The sequence below is a fragment of the Scleropages formosus genome, chromosome 3, assembly GCF_900964775.1.
Source record: "Scleropages formosus chromosome 3, fSclFor1.1, whole genome shotgun sequence".
Lineage (NCBI taxonomy): Eukaryota > Metazoa > Chordata > Actinopteri > Osteoglossiformes > Osteoglossidae > Scleropages > Scleropages formosus.
Window position 1 is genome coordinate 8488468 of NC_041808.1, and position 18701 is coordinate 8507168.

The 18701-nt window shown below is 47.2% G+C and overlaps 4 protein-coding genes across 6 annotated transcripts; 1 reads left to right on the forward strand and 3 right to left on the reverse strand.

Moving 5' to 3' along the window:
- Positions 1–89: 89 nt before the first annotated feature.
- On the reverse strand, positions 90–1586 carry LOC108923837 (diamine acetyltransferase 1-like). Its single transcript, XM_018734838.2, has 6 exons — positions 1221–1586; positions 978–1029; positions 791–874; positions 580–681; positions 465–505; positions 90–360 (listed from the first exon to the last, which is right to left on the reverse strand). The coding sequence occupies exons 1-6, from the start codon at positions 1284–1286 to the stop codon at positions 193–195; spliced, it is 513 nt and encodes a 170-aa protein (XP_018590354.1). The 5' UTR covers positions 1287–1586; the 3' UTR covers positions 90–192.
- A 934-nt stretch (positions 1587–2520) lies between these two features.
- On the reverse strand, positions 2521–6574 carry LOC108923836 (diamine acetyltransferase 1-like). 2 transcript variants are annotated; one of them, XM_018734837.2, is made up of 7 exons: positions 6063–6574; positions 5774–5825; positions 5612–5695; positions 5387–5488; positions 5266–5306; positions 4977–5179; positions 2521–2556 (listed from the first exon to the last, which is right to left on the reverse strand). In XM_018734837.2, exons 1-6 carry the CDS (start codon positions 6126–6128, stop codon positions 5009–5011), a joined length of 516 nt encoding a protein of 171 aa, XP_018590353.1. In that variant the 5' UTR covers positions 6129–6574; the 3' UTR covers positions 2521–2556; positions 4977–5008. The 2 variants fall into 2 exon arrangements, with proteins under 2 accessions (XP_018590353.1, XP_018590351.1); XM_018734835.2 differs by lacking the exon at positions 2521–2556 and having other exon boundaries at positions 4561–5179.
- A 4384-nt stretch (positions 6575–10958) lies between these two features.
- On the forward strand, positions 10959–16437 carry LOC108923849 (pyruvate dehydrogenase E1 component subunit alpha, mitochondrial-like). Of its 2 annotated transcripts, XM_018734870.2 has the most exons (12): positions 10959–11101; positions 12833–12853; positions 13810–13878; positions 13949–14122; positions 14225–14351; positions 14429–14520; positions 14600–14692; positions 14776–14931; positions 15021–15092; positions 15344–15411; positions 15618–15726; positions 15995–16437. In XM_018734870.2, exons 1-12 carry the CDS (start codon positions 11045–11047, stop codon positions 16157–16159), a joined length of 1203 nt encoding a protein of 400 aa, XP_018590386.1. In that variant the 5' UTR covers positions 10959–11044; the 3' UTR covers positions 16160–16437. The 2 variants fall into 2 exon arrangements, with proteins under 2 accessions (XP_018590386.1, XP_018590387.1); XM_018734871.2 differs by lacking the exon at positions 12833–12853 and having other exon boundaries at positions 10961–11101.
- A 927-nt stretch (positions 16438–17364) lies between these two features.
- Positions 17365–18680, reverse strand: LOC108923821 (phospholipase D family, member 6). The gene has a single exon (XM_018734810.2). It carries the CDS (start codon positions 18252–18254, stop codon positions 17589–17591), a length of 666 nt encoding a protein of 221 aa, XP_018590326.2. The 5' UTR covers positions 18255–18680; the 3' UTR covers positions 17365–17588.
- Positions 18681–18701: the final 21 nt, after the last annotated feature.

The window sequence follows — 18701 nt, forward strand, 5'->3', positions numbered from 1 at the left end:
CCTGAAAAGGGTTAATACATTAATTTCCCCCCCCCCCCCCATTACTAGCCACTTAACAAAAGTGGCCAACAAGTTTAGAAGATGCACACTTCCTCATTGAGTGAGTTTATTGAACATCTGGTTGGAAACAAAGGTTTCATAGCTAATAAGCAGGTGGTTACAAGATGCCCTTCAGGTCTCCCTCCTGGGCACCTACTCGGCAGACATTCTCAGTAGACACTCCTTGCCAATCTCGAACAGCCGCCAGCCCTCCTCGAGCGAGAGATCTGAAGCCCCCCGCCGCTTGTAGAACTCTATGGATGGCTTGTTCCACTCAGCCACAATGAAGTGCATGCCGCTGCAACGCGTCTTCACAGCTGTCTGGAGAAGAAAGGAGTAGTGATTAACCCCAACATAAAAGTTTCAAGTGAATCATGGCAAGCAGGCCCCAAATGGGGCTAGCACACAATTATGAAGATGCTTACATCACTGAGGACCTTCAGGATCTCAGACCCAATTCCACAGCCTGGAAGAGATGGGCGCAGAGTGAGTGTCGCATTCATACCTCAAGACAGGTGATCAGCAGACAACTGTACATACCTCTGAACTCCTTCATGACATAGAAGTCCTCCAGGTACAGCAGCTTTCCGATCCAGGGATCATATGTGAAGTAGTACATGGCAAAGCCAACCACCGTGTGACCTGCAACACAAGAAGAACCCAGTATTTGGAACTTCTGGAGAGTTCTGTGGAATGTATGAGAACACCAGCCCATCTTAATGATGATAGGGGATGAGTAGCATAGTCATACCTTCAGCACTGCGCCACTCCTGGGGCACCTCAGCAATGAGGCAGCGGTAGAACGGGTGGTCCCCAAAACCATCTTCCAGGAGTTCTGTAGACCATCAAGACATAGAACCGTCAGGATGCTGTATCACTAGTATGTGGACAGTCACTGGTCGCCAACAGATGGCTTGGAAGATCACGGATATGCTCACCTTTCTCCGTCAGGACGACCTGCTCCTCCATCTCCTCGAACTTGGCTAGTTCCTGTCAGCGGACAGTTATCGTCACAACCAGTTCAAACCGGATCGGTCCAGATCGGAACCCAACCGCTCACACAAAACATCTCACACGTAAAGTAGCGAAATCATCTCAAAACCGTCTTAAAGGTGACAAAGTACATCTTTGACACAAACGTTTAAACAAGAATACGCGAGTGGACCACAGCTGCTCCTCACCTTGATCAACCGTAGGATATCCGGCACGTCACTGGGCTCAGCGTTCCGCAGTATAAATTTGGCCATTTTCTCCGTTTACTTTTCTTGCCCTTCCGTACGAGTCCTCGATATGTGAAGAGAAGCAGGATCTGTTTCTTCATCCGGCTCTCGAGGCTAATACCCTCGCAGGAATTCTGCAGTGATTACATCCACGACGAGAGTCAGACAACGCTCTGAACCGGCTTTTCCTCAGCGCCTCATATAAAAGCGCTGAGACCGGAGGCGGGGCTAGATCTGCGTCAGACGCGTGACGTCACCCCCCGAGGCGCTGCCCTTCCTGTTGGTCGACAGACGGAGGGGGGATGACGGACGGAGTTGCTGTCGGGAATACAGCTTTTTGTTTTTTTTTTTTTAAATTTTTTTATTATGAAACAAATCACACACAATACCAGAACATTAATTCAGAACAGTCAACCTAGCCAGGGGAAAAAAAAAGGGAGATTATAAAACACTCCAATAACCAAATATTACATCAAGACCTTAAAAATATCACAATAAGAATAAGAAACAGTCTTAATAGCCTTCTTATTATCACATTCCTTGATAGTGTCAATGTACTGCTTAACTTCTTTAAGAAAAACAGAAAATATAGGCTTTTTATGTCGGGAATACAGCTGCTTCCATAAGCAGAAAAACGCCCGAAGCTGCGGTAAACCGCAGGAATCGCAAGAGAAGCGTAGAGCCCATTTTCTTGTCCTCCGTCCGGCTTCACGGTTTAAAATGAGCATCGTTAAGTGACGCAGTCCAACAAAGCAGTGGAAACGATTGCTAAATAGTAAATGTTTTCTTTTATTCATTATAATTATTCTCGCTTTATTGGTCTGTAAACTGGAGAGATTGATAGTATTAAAATATGTATACAGAAAAAGAATTGAATAGACTCTTAATGCTGTTTGGCTAAAGATATTTCATTCATAATCCGAAAGATTATGGGTGTTGCCATGGAAACTCCAACGCCAATCTCACGCCCGGCCTGGCTGCCCTAGGTCTGACGAAGCAGTCAGCACCTGTATCTTCCACCACTGAAAATAACAACGGAAATAAACTGATAAATAATGTTATAGCTATTATTTTTAGCAATACTGTAATGTTTGCTAATAGACTAAGTTACTTATGCTCTTACTAAGGCTTTGGGGGGGTGTGGTGGGTTGGATCTTGTCCTGGTCTCCAGTCGGTCTGGGGTTCGAGTCCCGCCTGGGGTGCCTTGCGGCGGACTGGCATCCTGTCCTGGGTGTGTCCCTTCCCCCTCCAGCCTTATGCCCTCCGTTGCCGGGATAGGCTCTGGCTCCCTCCGACCCTGTATGGGACAAGCGGTTCAGATGAAGTGTGTGATCTTACTAACAAGAGTGTGTATTGGGGCATGTGATGCTCTGGGTTCAGATGGGGTGAAGGAGGACGCAGGGGTAGCGCTCATTGTGAACATTTAACTGGAGCACCTGAACATGGGGAAATAATGCTCTCGGTCCGATGACCCCCTTTTGTCAAGGATCTGCGCCTCAAGCGAGCCTTCCCATCCTGCTGAGCTCCCCTGGGCTAGCCCCATAAATCGCCCTAGTGGTTGACCCCCCCCCCATTACTTTTTACCCAGAATTCAACTATTTACAATAAACAAATCTTCTCACTCAAACACACAGTAATGCGGGTCTTTACAGTATTCAGTTCAATTCATTTTTACAACATGCTCTTCTCTACGAGGTATCCCAGAGCACTAAACAACAAAACACATTGTTTACACATAAAAGGTGGCAAAAACAGTTCGAAGGCAAAAGAAGCAAAGAAGGTAGGGAAAAAAAAAACTCCCAGACCCAGGAGCTGGGAGAAACTACAAATAATACAGGCTTCCCCTCACAAAACATATGAGAGATGCTGCACCATTGTGCTACCCAAGAACAACTAAAGAAAAAGAGAAAATATCAGTAAGATAAATGATGAGGAAAAAGGGGGAAAACAAGAGGGAACACACAAATGTGTTATGTAGAAGTGATTTTGAACATGTGGGTCTTAAACCTACATTTAAATGTGTCCAGAGCAGTTCTGATATTCTGGACATTTAACCCTAGCTCTAACCCATTTGAATTAATGTCAAGGAAGAGTTGTTTTTACACAAATTTGCATCATTGAGCAGATTTTCAAAAACAAATTACACTTGTTATATCAGGGAAGCCTGTAATGGTATGACTCAGTAGCATTTTTGCTAAACAATAAAGCAGAGATGATGTGACATGTGAGATTAAATCATAATTTCCTCCTTTCCGACAGGAAGCACTTCCCAACATGTCCGGTTCATAATAGTTTCACGACATCCGAGTTTATTAAATGTAATTTTGTCAGTTCCTTACATTGCTTGTGTAATTGGTTTATTTTCTAACTAGTGTTCGGCGCTTAATTTGAGATTATCATCACACTATCGCTGCCCCATGCTGCAAAAACCAGTTATTGTAACAGTTATGCTGTAAGTGACCTTGGAGAAAGGCCTCAAATTAATAATCGTAACAAACCCCGTGAATACATTTTTGTTAATTGGGTGACACTGCTGCAATGAGGATGGTGGGGCTGTGTTTCTGTGAAATTAGAGATGTTGAAGACATAATTCTGATGTGCCCAAAGTTTTGTTTTTCTCACAGATCAGAATGGATTACTAGCCCACCATACATAGATATGTGCATATTGGCATAGTCCCATCAACAGTGCAAGTCATAGACTTCGTAGCAGGAATTCTAAGAATGAGCACATCTCTCGCAGCTGAGGGTTGGCAGGCACCCAAATAACAGCCACCACATTCATTTATTAGAGTTCACTATAGTTTGCAGATTAACCACTCAGCCCTAAAGGTTGTCTGGTCTGTGATCTGGTTTCAGGTAAATGATTTCTGTTTATAACCTAAGCAGAGCAGCTCAGTGACTCCACTGGCAGAGAGCCTGATGGAAAAATACAGGGAGACCAGGAGCGTGAGACATAGACCACAGCACCGTGACCTTCTACATGGAAAGAGAATTCAGAGAGCTACACCGGAGCGAACGCTGTGTTTTTCTTTCCATTTCCTCTCTGTATCAACATGTTACTTCCTGAGACAGAACTTCTCCCCCTCAGTGTGCTTGCAGCGCAGAATAAAACCAGGTCAGCACTGCTGGGGTTGATGAAGGCATCTCGTTGCTTCTTGTAAAAATACATCCACACGCAGCGAGCATCTCCTGTGCTCTGCTCTCCTCCGCCTACATGATTATTATTCTACTGCCTGAAAGACTGTGGAGCTTATTGTACTCATCGTGTATGTAGATAACTGAGGAATCGGTTATGTTTCGAGCGGCAGAGTCGCTCTACGCGCACAAAGCAGAAAAAGAAAAACTATTTTTAGCACCGATTACATCATCCCTCTGCAACGTCTTCATGTGCAGTGAAAGAAAAGTGGGCCACGGGGCCCCGAGCGCCCTCAGCCCCTCCACGGTGGTGCTTGGCGTATTCAGTTCAGCCCATTCTGAAACACCCCCCTCAAAGGGTCAGAGGTCACTCCACAGATGTCATAGTAAAAAGACACCACGGAATAAAAAAAGTTGATGCAAAAATTTTTTTTACTTAAATTGCAACATGTTAAGTGAGCATATTTTGCATGACACAATTGAATGCCTTAGTATTTTAGACTTTAAAAAGCAAATTGATTTAAATGAGGAAGTTAAAAATTGATGAGTTTAATTTTCTGCTTTAACATTGGTTACTAGCCTCATCTGAAACGCCGCTTTGCAGGCATACGGTCACTCTTCATTCGACATCTTGAGCAGACACTCCTTGTCGATTTTGAACAACCGCCAGCCCTCCTCGAGCGAGAGATCCAAGGCCCCCCGCCGCTTGTAGAACTCAATGGACGGCTTATTGGACTCCGCTACGATGAAGTGCATGCTGCTGCAGCGCGTCTTCACGGCCGTCTGGGAGGAGAGCAACGTATAAAAGATCCACAAATCGCGACAAGCGCAACAGGATGCGGACGGAAAAGCGAAGGTCGCAGACTCACGTGGCTGAGGGACTTCAGGATCTCCGACCCGATTCCGAAACCTGGGAAGGAACGAGTGCACAACATCAACGCTATGCTCTGACACAAACGGGAGAAGACGGCCTTTGGGTTCTCTACACACCTCTGTACTCCCCCATGACGTAGAAGTCCTCCAGGTAGAGAAGCTTACCGATCCAGGGGTCGTAGGTGAAGTAGTACATGGCAAAGCCAACCACCTTGTGACCTTGAACAGCCAGGAGTTACATCACATATCAGTCCTGTCATTCCGATTAGCTCTTACTATGAAACGGCCAACTGAACATGGGTTTGTGTTCACCAAACACCGTCAGAGAGATACATGGCGTACCCTCAGCGCTCTGCTTGTGTTCCGGCACCTCGGCCACAATGCAGTGGTAGAACGGGTGGTCCCCGAACCCATCCTCAAGGAGCTCTGTGGAGACAGGAACACTAGATGAGGGTATGTGCGCAGTGGTGCTGCTCGGGACCGAGGCACACGGACACAGCTTACCTTTCTCGGTCAGTATTACTTGATCCTCCATCTGTTCGTATTTTGCAAGTTCCTGAGGAAGCCACAAAAAAACAAAATGCACATCTTAAAAAAAACAGATCTTGAACACAACCAAGAATTATCCGTGTATGCAATGAGTATGCTGGGCAACATAAAAAGATTTTATGTGACAAAAAGTCAACCTTTCACATCAGGTGGATAAAAAGATTTTTTATACTTCACATGAGCGCAACGACGTTTGCTCCACTGATGTGACGTCACACGAAACGTCACTCGTTCCGCTTCTTACCTTGATGAGCCGCAGGATGTCGGGCACGTCGCTAGGCTCGGCATTCCGCAATATAAACTTGGCCATTTTCTTCTCTTACTCTTTTTACCCTTCCGTACGAGTCCTCGGTATGTGAAGAGAAGCAGGACCTGTTTCTTCATTCGCTTCCCAGGGGTTCGACCCTCACAGGCGCTCTGGGTTTTTCACCCTCAGTCAACTCCTCGCATCCAGGCGCACAATTCAAGCAGCTCACTGTGCGTCTCCTTTAGTGGCCGTTCTGGGGGGGCGTGGCTTTCGCTGAGACTCTTGTCCAATCAAAATGAAGAAGGTGGATGTTGTCGTGAGTGCTGTGAGCTTCTTCGCCGTTTTCGAACGAGAACACATGCGTTGTGAGTTGCAAAGAATCCCCTATCCAGTCAGAACGAAGGAAGAGGATAGATTTATAGGAATTCGGTAAGGTTTTTGTCAGAACAAAATAACCTGCTACGTTCTCGTAAATTCGATTTCCGCAAGGGGGAGGGGCTATATATGTTGCGAGTGCGGTGATCCACTGTCCAATCAGGAGGAAGGAGGTGGATGTGTTATCGCGATGACCGTGAGCGACTGTCCAATCAGGAAAAGGGGGGTGGATATGTTGGGTTAGATACCCGACTCTCTGTCCAATCAGAAAGGCCAGGGGCGGGTCCTTCGGGACAGTCCGTCAACTGTTGTCGTGCAGTTAGGGAAATAAAAATGTCTTCCTGTAAACAGGCGTTCTGTTGAAGTATTATGAACGATGGAGTGACAGTTTAACCAGACAGGTTAATGGACCTCTCTCTAGTTACATAAATATGACAACGTCAACAAGACAACAGGGTCACGACTTGTCTTTAAAACATGATGAATTAATTTTTTAAAAAAAATATTTTATGTGCAGTTGAAGTTTCAGTATTTGCAAGTCTGATTGTCACACACAGATACATGACTGGACCTCTATCTTCTCTCTGTGCACCCACTTTTCTCCAACATTACATTATTATATTGGGTGTTTTTTTATCATTACTGTTATTAACCTTGTCTGACATTTTAAGGTGGCTTACAATTTTAGGTTTTGACAGTAAGCCTCCTTAGTGATACATACCCATTTAAGGTAATTTTTTTACTACATCAATTCAGGGTGAGTACCTTAGCAAAGTGTGTTACTACAGGAGGTGAGATTCAAACCTAAGACCTTTGAATGCAAGCCCACAGCTCTGTATGTTACACTATCTGCTACCCTTTGTTAACAGGTTACCCTGAACTGCCCCTTGTGTGACAAGTGTGATGTGCCCTGCAGTGGACAGGTGCACGGCCTCTTATTCGATGGATACGGGGGGTGGTTTACTTGTATGTCCAGGGACCTGAGTGGTTTACCGGAGTCTTCAGGCAGCCTGGGAATTCCTAGAACAAGCAGACCTTCTAGAGTTTTCCTGGAAGAGATGGGAGGCGTGCGGCATTGCAGCCCACACTTGTAAGGGTGGGTCAAAAAACAAGGTGACATTTATCTCTTGCACACACCTTGCCTCATTAACATCCTAGGAAAAGGACTTTTACCTTGCCTTATTCCCCCTCTGCACCCGGGCCTATGGGCTAATGTGACAACGTTATGTCCTACTTCAACCTCTGCGAGCCTGGTGTCTCGTCAGCTGAAACACACCTCTGCATTGTAAAAGTATTGTCTGGCAAAATCAAGAAGGTAAGGAGTCTGTAATAAAGAATTTACATTTATTGAGCTGATGTTTCTCTCCAAAGTAGTTATTGACTTGTCTATTTATACAACTGGGTAATTTGTACCATATCAATTTAGGCTATGTGCCTTGATGAAAGGTACTACAGTTGGAGGTTGGATTCAAATGCTGTTCTTTTGAGTGCAAGGCAGCAGCTCTAACCACTGCACCACCTTCTAGCAGGGATCATCTCTCGCCATTTGGTGGTGCCACTCAAAAAGGCCCATAATCAGAGCCCTTCGTGTCTTTTTACCCTTGCTTGTTCCACTCACAAGCTCACAAGAGGTATAAAATCTAAAGTCTGTAGGTTTTCAGTTTTGGCCCCGATATGGTGGACTGAAATCCCTCTGTCCCTAAGAGCTGCTGAATCCCTCCCATCATTCAGTAAGAGTTTCAAACCCATCTCTTTCAGAACCATTTCTCTCCTGATCTCCTGACAGCTCCATAAATCAGTTCAACACCATCTGCTATGATTATCTATGCATTTTCTATTTGAATATGACTTCTGCATGGAGCTTGTTGAGTGACGTGAACCAGCAACATGGTGGTATCCGACAAACAAGCTGTGCTTCAACAATCCTCCATCCATCCATCCATCTTCCTCCGCTTTTATCCGGGGCCGGGTCGCGGGGGCAGCAGTCCGAGCAGAGTACTCCAGACCTCCCTCTCCCCGCACACCTCCTCCAGTTCCTCTGGGGGAACCCCAAGGCGTTCCCAGGCCAGCCGGGAGACATAGTCTCTCCAACGTGTCCTGGGTCTGCCCCGAGGCCTCCTCCCAGTGGGACAAGCCCGGAGCACCTCCCCAGGGAGGCGTCCAGGAGGCATCCGGAACAGATGCCCGAGCCACCTCAACTGGCTCCTCTCGATGCGGAGGAGCAGCGGCTCTACTCCGAGCTCCTCCCGGGTGACTGAGCTCCTCACCCTATGTGCTTCAACAATCCTATGTCTGATAAATGAACAAATGTAAATGAGTGTATAAGGACTCTACAAGGAACCCATTGCAGAGGAACAAAGAGAATCCATGCACACTCTCTGCAAAGGATCATAACCCCATCATTTATTTAAAAAAAACCCCAAATATGTTGAAGAAATATGGCTTTGCCTGTTTTCCAAAGCAGGACAATTCTTGCTAATGTCAGATGATGTTCAGGTGCCCAAGTCTGCAGGTGTCTGATGGTTGTTATCTGTGGATCTAGGTCAGAGGTACAAAGGTGCATTTTTGGTGAGTGCAGAATGGTGGTTCTTTCTAGAAAACCTACTCGGCAGGTAATACTACAATGTATCAAAATGAGGCTTTTAAAAATCATACAAATGCATAACCTTCACAGACTCGCTGTACTTAAAATTTCATTGCTGAAATGTGCTTGTACCAACACAATGGTATAATGAAAACAGCTTAATTTCAGCAAAGTACTGCTGAAGTGTTGACATTTGAATAGAAGGAAACAGAGGGGATTCAGTTCCACCTGTGAAAACATGCCTATTTGCCTGGGGATCGTGCTCAGAGACAGAGACGTGTATTCACATCTTTGAGCCACACACCAAGCTCTCTTTGAAGTGTGCAGAAAAACCACTGAGTTTTTACCATAGTGTACCACATGTGATTATAAGACTTAGGGAGCCACTGTAAAATTCCTAGTTTAGTTCCTAATTAATTATTAATCCTTATTCCTTGTTATGGTTCTCCATACCATCATTTCCGTATTTATTTTCAGAAAATCAATGCAACAAATGGACTGGACATGTTCCTGTGTTGCCATGGTAACCAGAGAGTGTAACAAGCAGAGAGTGAATTCATTGAGTAACTTCCTGGTTTCTCTGGTGGTCTCACAGCACACTCCTCCCAGTAATAACACAGGGGCTTTCCAAAGCTCCAGGTACACCCCAGCGTACCTGGTCCAATAGAAAAGGCACCTAGGCTCAAGAGATGTGCTATGACACCGCTCAATCTGTGTCTCCACACCCATAGGCAGGAGGTCCTACTCTCACTTATGTTGGAAAGGTGTGCATTTCTGATCCATGCAGGGGATCTCGTATCTACAGCGAGAGGCCACTTAGATATATCTTCCCTGAGCCAAGTACAACCTGAGCGCTGGTTTCATGGAGAAGGCAACATGCCAAAGTGAGGCCATCATCAGCAGAAGTGCCGTAGGGGATGGATCACAAACGCACACAGGAAGTGAGTCAAGACAGGAATGGACCTCTAGTCCAGCTATAGAGAACAAGATGAGGTACGGTTGGGAGGAAAACTGGACTTATCTGGATTTCTGCACGAGTCATGAATCCAAGTAACGAAAATTGATAAGGACTTGTGCTCTGTTTTGTTTTTACTGAACACGGTTAAAAATTTAAGGTCAAGGTGCCCACTGTTGTTGGTGGCAGGACCTGTCGAGTGGTTCAACTGTCCATACTTCGAAGGGAGTGGACATTACACACACAACAAAACTTTTCTGCAGCACCTCAGCACTTCCGTGGTACAGTACCAGGCTTTCAGTCTGGGCCGGTCACCATGGAAACCTGCCAAACACACAAACTGATCAACACCTTTCTGTACAGAACTTTACATGACCCAATAATCCAGTGAAATCGGAGTCTTATAACAAAAACATTTACACAGTTACACATAACTATGTACAAATCCTTTCATTTACATCATATCTCAGGATGTATAAAACATTCCAACAAACTTAGCAAGACAGATCCTGTAATATCAAATAAGGATTAATAAATAATTAAAAATTAAACTGGGAATTTCACAGTGACCCCTTGTAATCACATCAGCACAGAAGCTGAAAATAGAAGTAATTGTGCACAGTAGGGAGTAGCAGTTAAGCTGCCTCTTTTAGACCCAAAGCCAAGGGCTGCAGGTTCAAGCTTCACCTCGAGCTAAGTAAGTACCCTTAAGCAAGGTACTTACCATAGAATTACATCACTTAAAAAATTACACGGCAATGGGTAAATAGTTGTAAAGACCTTAACATTGTAAGTCGCTTTTGGAGAAAAGCGTCAGCTAAATAAATCAATGTAAATTGTCCAAACTACCTCACCGTTTTTGTTTTTCCAAACTCCGGGTTAAGTCTCTGTGGGCCAATAACTAGGTTTTAACTACAGTACTGTAGTTTTTCTTTAAATCGAGGCGAGCCGAACGCCGGGTACGGTCATGGTCGACCGTGCGCGCGGGGACACGACGCGGATCTTCCTCCTCCTCCTCCTCCTCCTCCTCCTCCTCCTCCTCAGTGGAGTCCGGGTTAGGGGAGTATGAGGAAGATGTTGACCATCATCTCCGGAGCGCTGCGGGGAGCCGCCGCCAGGAATGTAAGTGTCACCGAGCTTCCTCGCACAGTGAAAGTAACACGCACGATACGAGCTTGTGAGCTAAAAGAGCAGGTTAAAAAAGCGACGTTGTCCTGACCTTCAGAGAGAGAATGACGGAGCGAAACGGGGTGAGAGAGAGAGAGAGGGAGGCCCGCGCGCGGCGCCGTCGGAAGGCGCGTTCGTACAAAAACTCCTCTTCGCGTTAAATACGAGTCCCGTTCCTGCGTTATGAGCCGTAACTTCGTTGATTATTAAGTTGTTCAGGTCATGCATGGTGACAGCGCCGCGGTTGCGCTCGGCTTTGCTAAGTTTATTTATTAAACGAAATTCTCCTCTTTGCTGTGTCGTTGTGTATGTGTTCCCATTGAACGACAGTCGTCGTCGACAACATGAATCATGACGTGTTCGGAACACCCCGCCTTCTTGTTCTGTGTTTTACTCACAATTGGTAAAAAGTTGCTCCAACAAGGTTAACAGACTGAGTGCCCCCAACACGTCGCCGATAGCAAACGGAGTCGCGTTGTGGTTCAATACATTCTACTCGTCTTCTTGTGTCTTCTGTGGGACTGGAACCCACAAGCTCCTGGTTCTCGGACAGTTACAGTGGTAGAGCTGCTGCCTTGGACCCCAAGGTTGCAGGTTCGAATCCTACTCCAGCTGTTATCTTTGAGCAAAGTACTTAACCTGAAATTGTTCCAGTAAAGTTGCTCAGCTCTATAGGTAAATAATTGTCAGTAGATTAACATTGTAAATGGCTTTGCAAAGAGATATCAGCCAAATGACTCAATGTTAATGTAAATATCTGAAGTTTCTGTCAAACTAATATATTTCACAGGTCTTTTTTTGGATGCAAAACTCCTGAACTCTTCGATCCAGCTGTCAGAAATTCCCCGCATGTTAGTGTTCATCTTGTGGAATCCAGGGTGTGTGTGTGTGTGTGTGTGTGTGTGTGTGTGTGTGTGTGTGTGTCTGTCCTGTTTGGGCACAGCGTTCAGGCCGTATTCTGCCTAGCATCGCGTCTCCGAGAAGCTGTTGCTTCTCGCGTGTCAGTACATTTTCTTAATGAAATCTCATTAAATAAGTTTTTCATGTTAAAATACTAACTGCTGCTTGTGGCCTTTAAAATCAGCTGATCCAGATCGCCTCTTCTCTGTGGCTTCCACAGAGCTGGGCAGTAACATGTCACATTTTCTCTCTTATTTAAGGAAATTTAGTGAGAAATTCATTTTACTTTTATTTTCATGGTAGTTTTTGGCTTCTACACTTACCCCAGTTTTTAATACTAAATTTTTTTATTTGAGTTTTGTCAGCCTCTTCACCTTTTGAATTTTTCATGCTTAATGCTTTAAGTTTCCTTGAAACCAATGAAGTCACTTCTACTACGAACCAGCAGCAACATCTTGTCACTGTCAGGTGACTTTTTTTGGATTTCATTAGCTGCTCTTGGCTGTAACTCCTAATTTGAGTCAAAGTAACTTGATATTCAAATGGTTTTTAGGCCTCACACTTTTTCTTTTCCTGAAGTAGATCTTTGGACGAGTGCTTTTACTCAAGTGGTTGTTTTTAAGTTTGGTTTTTGGCTGATCTGCTCATCTCTGTATTCGTGTTGCTACATATTCTCTCTGTGTGAGCAGATGTGTCTCCAGCTTCTCTCTGTACCTGCTCACAAGGTACATTACATAAATAACAATGCATGTCTCTCTCTCCCTGTCTTTCCCTGGCTGCCTGTAGGGGGCGCAGGCTGTGTCAGAGGTAAGCAATGCTTGGGTGGTTGGGTCCTTTCCGTCATCTGTCAGTCATCTGTTGATCTGGACTGGTCTTTGTATGCTTGGCTTTGCATCAGAAACTTCACCATCAAGATGAATCATTGGGCCTTAAACTGTTACCTCTGTTTGTACCCCACCTTCACCCTCCTGACCTCACACCTCCCGGAACTGCTTGGCATTTGGACTTTCCTGTTGGCAGGAGAGCCTGTGCGGGAGCAGTAGAATAACCCGTCCGCATCCCTGCCCCAGTGCTCCATGACATGAGTGCTCGGTGTCCATATTGGAAACCAGACAGGTGACGTTGAAGGCGTCGTTCAGTGACAGGACAGGTGTCCTATCCTGGCGTGACGCCTGCTCCATGAGCGGCTCTTCTCTCCCCACCCAGTCCTCCACAGGGACAGCTGTTCTTCAGCTGCTTGCAGCCCTTTCCGAATATGTGGACCTAACTGCTCCAGCAGAACCAGTGCCGCTGCCACAGAGACATACACAGCCAGCAGGTGGCACTAGGGAGCCTTTCCCACAGAGCAGCTCCTCTGCAGTGCAGCATTCAGGGACTGGAGACATACCTGTACTAGACCCACAGCTGCCTGTGAGTACTGGCAAAGCTTCTGAACCCCTCAGTCCTGCATGCAGCTCTGTGGAATGGTGCCCCCTAGTGTCACAGGCTCAATGAACCTGCCCAGCTCACCTGGTCCTCCTAGGAATCCCACTCTGAAAATATACCTGAAAAAGTTCTCTCCGCCCTTCCCTCCGACACCGTGACTTTTATATTGCCATCGTTCAGTGACGTGGTGATCACAGTTGTGACATTGAGCATCACTGTGCAGCTGGAGACTTCGTCGCAACAGTGGGAGCGTTCAGCACACTGCCACTCTGTTGGTTTTGATTGGTGGTGGGAGTTGTCACCCTTGGATTCCTGACCTTCGCCTCACCTTCCCTCAGGGAACCCGAGTGGTGGTGTCCTCCCGCACTTATGCTGACTTCACTCCGCAGGCCACCTTTGACATCAAGGTGAGATTGCACAGCTCGTGTGTGTGTGTGTGTGTGTGTGTTGTCACTGAACCTGACCCACCTCTTTCAGAAGTGTGACCTGCATCGCCTGGAGGAGGGGCCACCGCAGCAGGCTTTGCTTACACGGGAGGAGGGCCTCAGCTACTACCGCACCATGCAGACGGTGAGACGCATGGAGCTGAAGGCAGACCAGCTATACAAGCAGAAGATCATCCGTGGCTTTTGTCACCTGTATGACGGCCAGGTGAGACTTACACATGCACACACAGGATAAGCGGCTGCCAACAGTACACACACACACACACACACACACACACACACACACACGTGTGATGCTGTGTTGCAGGAGGCGTGCGCGGTGGGAATCGAGACAGGTATCAATCGCACGGACCACTTGATCACTGCATACCGTGCTCACGGCTACACGCTGACCAGAGGAGGCACCGTCCGCGAGATCATGGCTGAGCTCACAGGTGGGTCACAAAGCTGCGCGAGTGCTTCGCTGCGACACTTTGGGGGCCAGCCTCTGACTGAGCTGTGACTTCCACAGGGCGAAGGGGCGGCATCGCCAAGGGGAAGGGTGGCTCCATGCACATGTACACCAAGAACTTTTATGGAGGCAATGGCATCGTGGGAGCTCAGGTAACGCTAGCATCTCAGGGACCTTGCGGGAGTTCCGGGCGATTCAGACACCGGCCATGTTATCCCTCATCTCTCTCAGGTACCCTTGGGTGCAGGTGTGGCCCTCGCCTGTAAGTACCAAGGGCGAAACGAGCTGTGCGTCACACTGTATGGCGATGGAGCAGCCAATCAGGTGAGCCCCTGCCCATGCGCTGCATGTCCATCTTGCGTGTCTGCCTCGGACAGCCTGTCAATGAGTGCCTCCCTCGACCCTAGGGCCAAATCTTTGAGACATACAACATGGCAGCACTGTGGAAACTCCCCTGCATCTTCATCTGCGAGAACAACAAATATGGCATGGGCACATCCGTGGAGCGCGCTGCTGCCAGCACCGACTACTACAAGCGCGGGGACTTCATCCCGGGCATTCGGGTACGAGAGACATCACAGACGCAGCCCCTGCATGCTGTCACCGCCACACTGGCACTCGTGTGGACATGAGCTCTTGTTTTTCTCTGCAGGTTGATGGCATGGATGTACTGTGTGTGAGGGAAGCCACCAAGTTTGCAGCTGAACACTGCCGTGCGGGGAAGGTGAGCATCCTGAGACATTAAGCTGAAATAAGACGGGCATAGCCAGGAGCAGTTGCGAGTTTGAGTGTGGACAGGAAGGATGAGCAACCTCTTCACCTTTAGCTAGTTACTTGTTTATGCCTGCATATAAATGAACCTGGGGTGAGTTGCGTATTTGCAATTTGGCATTCCTGTTTGATGGAGACAGGGTGTGGGTTCAAGACCATGATGAGCAGGGCCATGCGGTTTATTTCCCCACTTTACCTTGTCAGGGCCCAATTCTGATGGAGCTTCAGACATACCGTTACCATGGACACAGCATGAGTGACCCAGGTGTCAGGTGAGTACCATCAAACATGTTGATCGCACCTTGAGAACACTTGTCCTGTGAGTGGGTAAGGTAATTTACATATAAATATGATAGACAGCTCTAACTACTGTGCCACACCTCCTGCTCCAGCCCTGCAGTCCTCCCATAGTAACCAGACACCACTGTAGTGACCCCTGACCCCCCTTCCCACCACCACTTCCCCTCTGTCCCCCCAGCTATCGGACGCGCGAGGAGATCCAGGAGGTGCGCAGCAAAAGTGACCCCATCTCCATGCTGAAGGAGCGAATGCTAAGCACCAACATGGCCAGTGTGGACGAGCTTAAGGTGAGGCTCTGCCCAACACCAGGCCATCAGCCAATCACCGAAGATGATAACACTGTCATGTCTTTGCATTAATCATCTAGTTGGAAAGGACAGATTTATTCCTTGCATTAAAACATGCATGAAAAAGTGGTCAGAGTCGTCTTGCACAAAGACAACACTGTAGAAAATGATTATTCAATGAAGTTTAAGAGACAAGAGCTTTGTAATATGGCAGTCTGTATCCTTCAGTTGCTCACACACTCTCTCCTTTGTGTGTGTGTGCGTGCAGGAGATTGATGTGGAAGTGCGCAAAGAGATCGAGGACGCGGCACAGTTTGCGACCACAGACCCGGAGCCCCCCCTTGAGGAGCTCTGCAACCACATCTTCTACAATGACCCCCCCATTGAAGTGCGAGGCACCAACCCCTGGTCCAAGCTGAAGTCAGTCAGCTAGACCATTTAGATGACTGCACCTGACCCATGTTGTCCTCCCAACACCATTAAACAGCCCGGGGCTCACAAACTGAGGTCATGGGGAAGGGGCCTTGTTGACGTGTGAAATTACATAATTACTGTGTTCTACAAGTGTAACGAATGTCATATCATGAGCTGAACGTCTTATCAGTAAAGCCTTGTTCTTGTTCTCGAGTGAAGGGAATGTGCGGTTGATGGTGTGTTGCCAAAATACAGCCACTTCACCATTGTTTACCTGGCGCTTGAGTAGTCAAATACCCCCCAGTTTTTACGCTTGTCAAGTTACGCACACACTTTTTAAACCGCATCAAGAGTAAATGACATGTTTCCAAATGGAATGAAAGTATTTTTCCTGCAGCTCTTCTTGGTGGAGGACGTCACTGTTACAGTGTTTTTGCTCTTGTCGAGACTGAGGCTCATCAGATGGACTGAGATTTCTGGCTCATGGTACATGGAGCAAGACACAATAAAGAAACTGAGTGTTGCATGCATTGTGTGCATTTTCAATCTGACTGGATCTGTTTAGTATTTTTCTGATCTTTGCAGTGGGAGATTTGGGATCATTTTATAGCATTTTACTAAGGTGGGTGGGACCAAGCAGTGGTTCCCAGCCATACTAGGAAACCAAAGTGTCTCCCTCGTCCAGCTGGAAGTTGTCCTTAAAATCACAAGCAAAAACTGCAGTTAAAGTGTCTCTACTTTCAATCTTAGTTTTGTAAATTTTAATATGGTGCTTCTTAAAGTTTACATAAATGTGGGATAGCTGGTAGCGTAGTGCATTACATTAACAGGAGGGATTCCGACGCAGACACGTGACTTGCGTACAGTCAATCTGTCACTTTCCATCATGGGAAGCAGTATAAAAAAGAGTGGCTGGATATAGGCTTTTTCATCATTAAACAAACATCTTTGTCATGCACTTACAAGATCAGGAGAGAAGCGAAGACAAAAGATGTGAGTTTTGAGACCCTTCTTACAAAAAGGGAGAGATTCAGCAGTTCTGAGTGACAGGGGGAGGTTATTCGAACCACGCCGGAGCCAGAACCGAAAACCTAAACTTTGTGCTTCTGAACCCTTGTACGTGGGACTACCAAGCGGACAGAGCGCAGCAACCTCTGAAAAAAGATACAATTAATAGTACATATTGCAGCGTCTCCCTATGGAGCTACTAGAAACGGGCTCAGGGTAAAAGGAACGTAGTCTTTATTAAGAGTGTACATGTCCTTTTTGTTGTTGCTCATCCATATTTATTCCCTCTTTTAATGTACAAGCTAAAATACAACTAATGCTTGCAGGATACAATACTATACTTATAATACTTGCTACACGCACACAAAAAAAGCAGCAAATGGATGAGAAATGATACAAAGTAAGACCAAGTGTGGAGCAGCGCCGCTTGTGCACACGATTTAGCTGAGGCTGGAGCGGTATCGCGAGGGGTCGTTCGCCTCCCACAGCTGCTCGAACTCCCGGATAAAAGGGCGAACGAGATCGGGCTCCTCCGTGACCAGAATGTTCTCCCTGTTGCTCTGGATTGCCGTCACGGTCCAGTTGAGCGAGCCGGTGATGAGCAGCCGGCCGTCCACCACGGCAAACTTGTGATGCATGTGTACCGCCTCCAAGTCGTGCCGCACACACGTTCCTGCCCTGCGGAGGGCGCCGATCTGCGAGCCACTCATGATCATGTAGTTCTTGTCGGTGAGGATGCGCACGGCCACCCCCCTGCTCCGCAGCAGCAGCACGGTGCGGCTCAGCTCCTGGTTGGAGAAGGCGAACACGCACAGGTCGAGGGATGACGTGGCGGACAGGAGGTGCCGCAGGAGTCTCGTGAAGGACGTGTCCGCGCCGTGCGGCAGAGGGCAGGGGCAGCGCAGGGGGAGGTCCGTTGGGGGCGCAAACAGATGCTCAACGCAGGTGACGCTCGTGGGGAAGAAGAGAACCTCCTTCAGCGGAACCCGGGACCGCCAACGCCGGAAGAGCCAGTGCAGGTACCGGGCACTGAGGAGAAGGGTGACGGCGCCCAGACCGAGTATCTTCGCTGTCTTTCTCAAGGGCATGTGGACGTGACCGTACATGACGCCGGTCCATAAATCAGCTAGAGTCAGTGTGTCTTTGCGACGGTCTTAAAATTTAAATGCCACAGACAGAGGAGTAGCGAGGCGCCTTGAATACTGCAAAGTTCCCCGAAGTCACTCCCTGCTACACTGCCACTCTAGAGCTCCCCAGAATTCCCCTCGTGATGAACTACACCCGTGAACGACAAAACAACCAATCGTAACAGAACACCAAACTATAGTATGTAGAGACAAGAACATTAACTAATATTTTACATGGAGCCATTTAAAGCTCCCTCCTCAGCGCCGTTACAATATTTTATATACATATTTATTTAGCAGACGCTCACCCAGGCGCCGTGAAACAGCAGCGCTACTCGCTGTGCCACCCGTGCACTATTATATAAGTAACAGTTATCGACAGAGAAGAGCTTATGCTATCCAAGAAAGACGAGCACATGAACCGAA

Coding starts and splice junctions, on each gene's coding strand:
- LOC108923837 (XM_018734838.2), bottom strand. CDS start 1,286: ATGGCCAAATTTATACTGCGGAACGCTGAGCCCAGTGACGTGCCGGAT. Junction 1,030..1,220: donor ATATCCTACGGTTGATCAAG/GTGAGGAGCAGC, acceptor GTCCGCTGACAG/GAACTAGCCAAGTTCGAGGA. Junction 506..579: donor TGTCATGAAGGAGTTCAGAG/GTATGTACAGTT, acceptor CATCTCTTCCAG/GCTGTGGAATTGGGTCTGAG.
- LOC108923836 (XM_018734837.2), bottom strand. CDS start 6,128: ATGGCCAAGTTTATATTGCGGAATGCCGAGCCTAGCGACGTGCCCGAC. Junction 5,489..5,611: donor ACACAAGCAGAGCGCTGAGG/GTACGCCATGTA, acceptor TGGCTGTTCAAG/GTCACAAGGTGGTTGGCTTT. Junction 5,307..5,386: donor CGTCATGGGGGAGTACAGAG/GTGTGTAGAGAA, acceptor GTTCCTTCCCAG/GTTTCGGAATCGGGTCGGAG.
- LOC108923849 (XM_018734870.2), top strand. CDS start 11,045: ATGAGGAAGATGTTGACCATCATCTCCGGAGCGCTGCGGGGAGCCGCC. Junction 15,093..15,343: donor AACACTGCCGTGCGGGGAAG/GTGAGCATCCTG, acceptor TTACCTTGTCAG/GGCCCAATTCTGATGGAGCT. Junction 15,412..15,617: donor ATGAGTGACCCAGGTGTCAG/GTGAGTACCATC, acceptor CTGTCCCCCCAG/CTATCGGACGCGCGAGGAGA.
- LOC108923821 (XM_018734810.2), bottom strand. CDS start 18,254: ATGTACGGTCACGTCCACATGCCCTTGAGAAAGACAGCGAAGATACTC.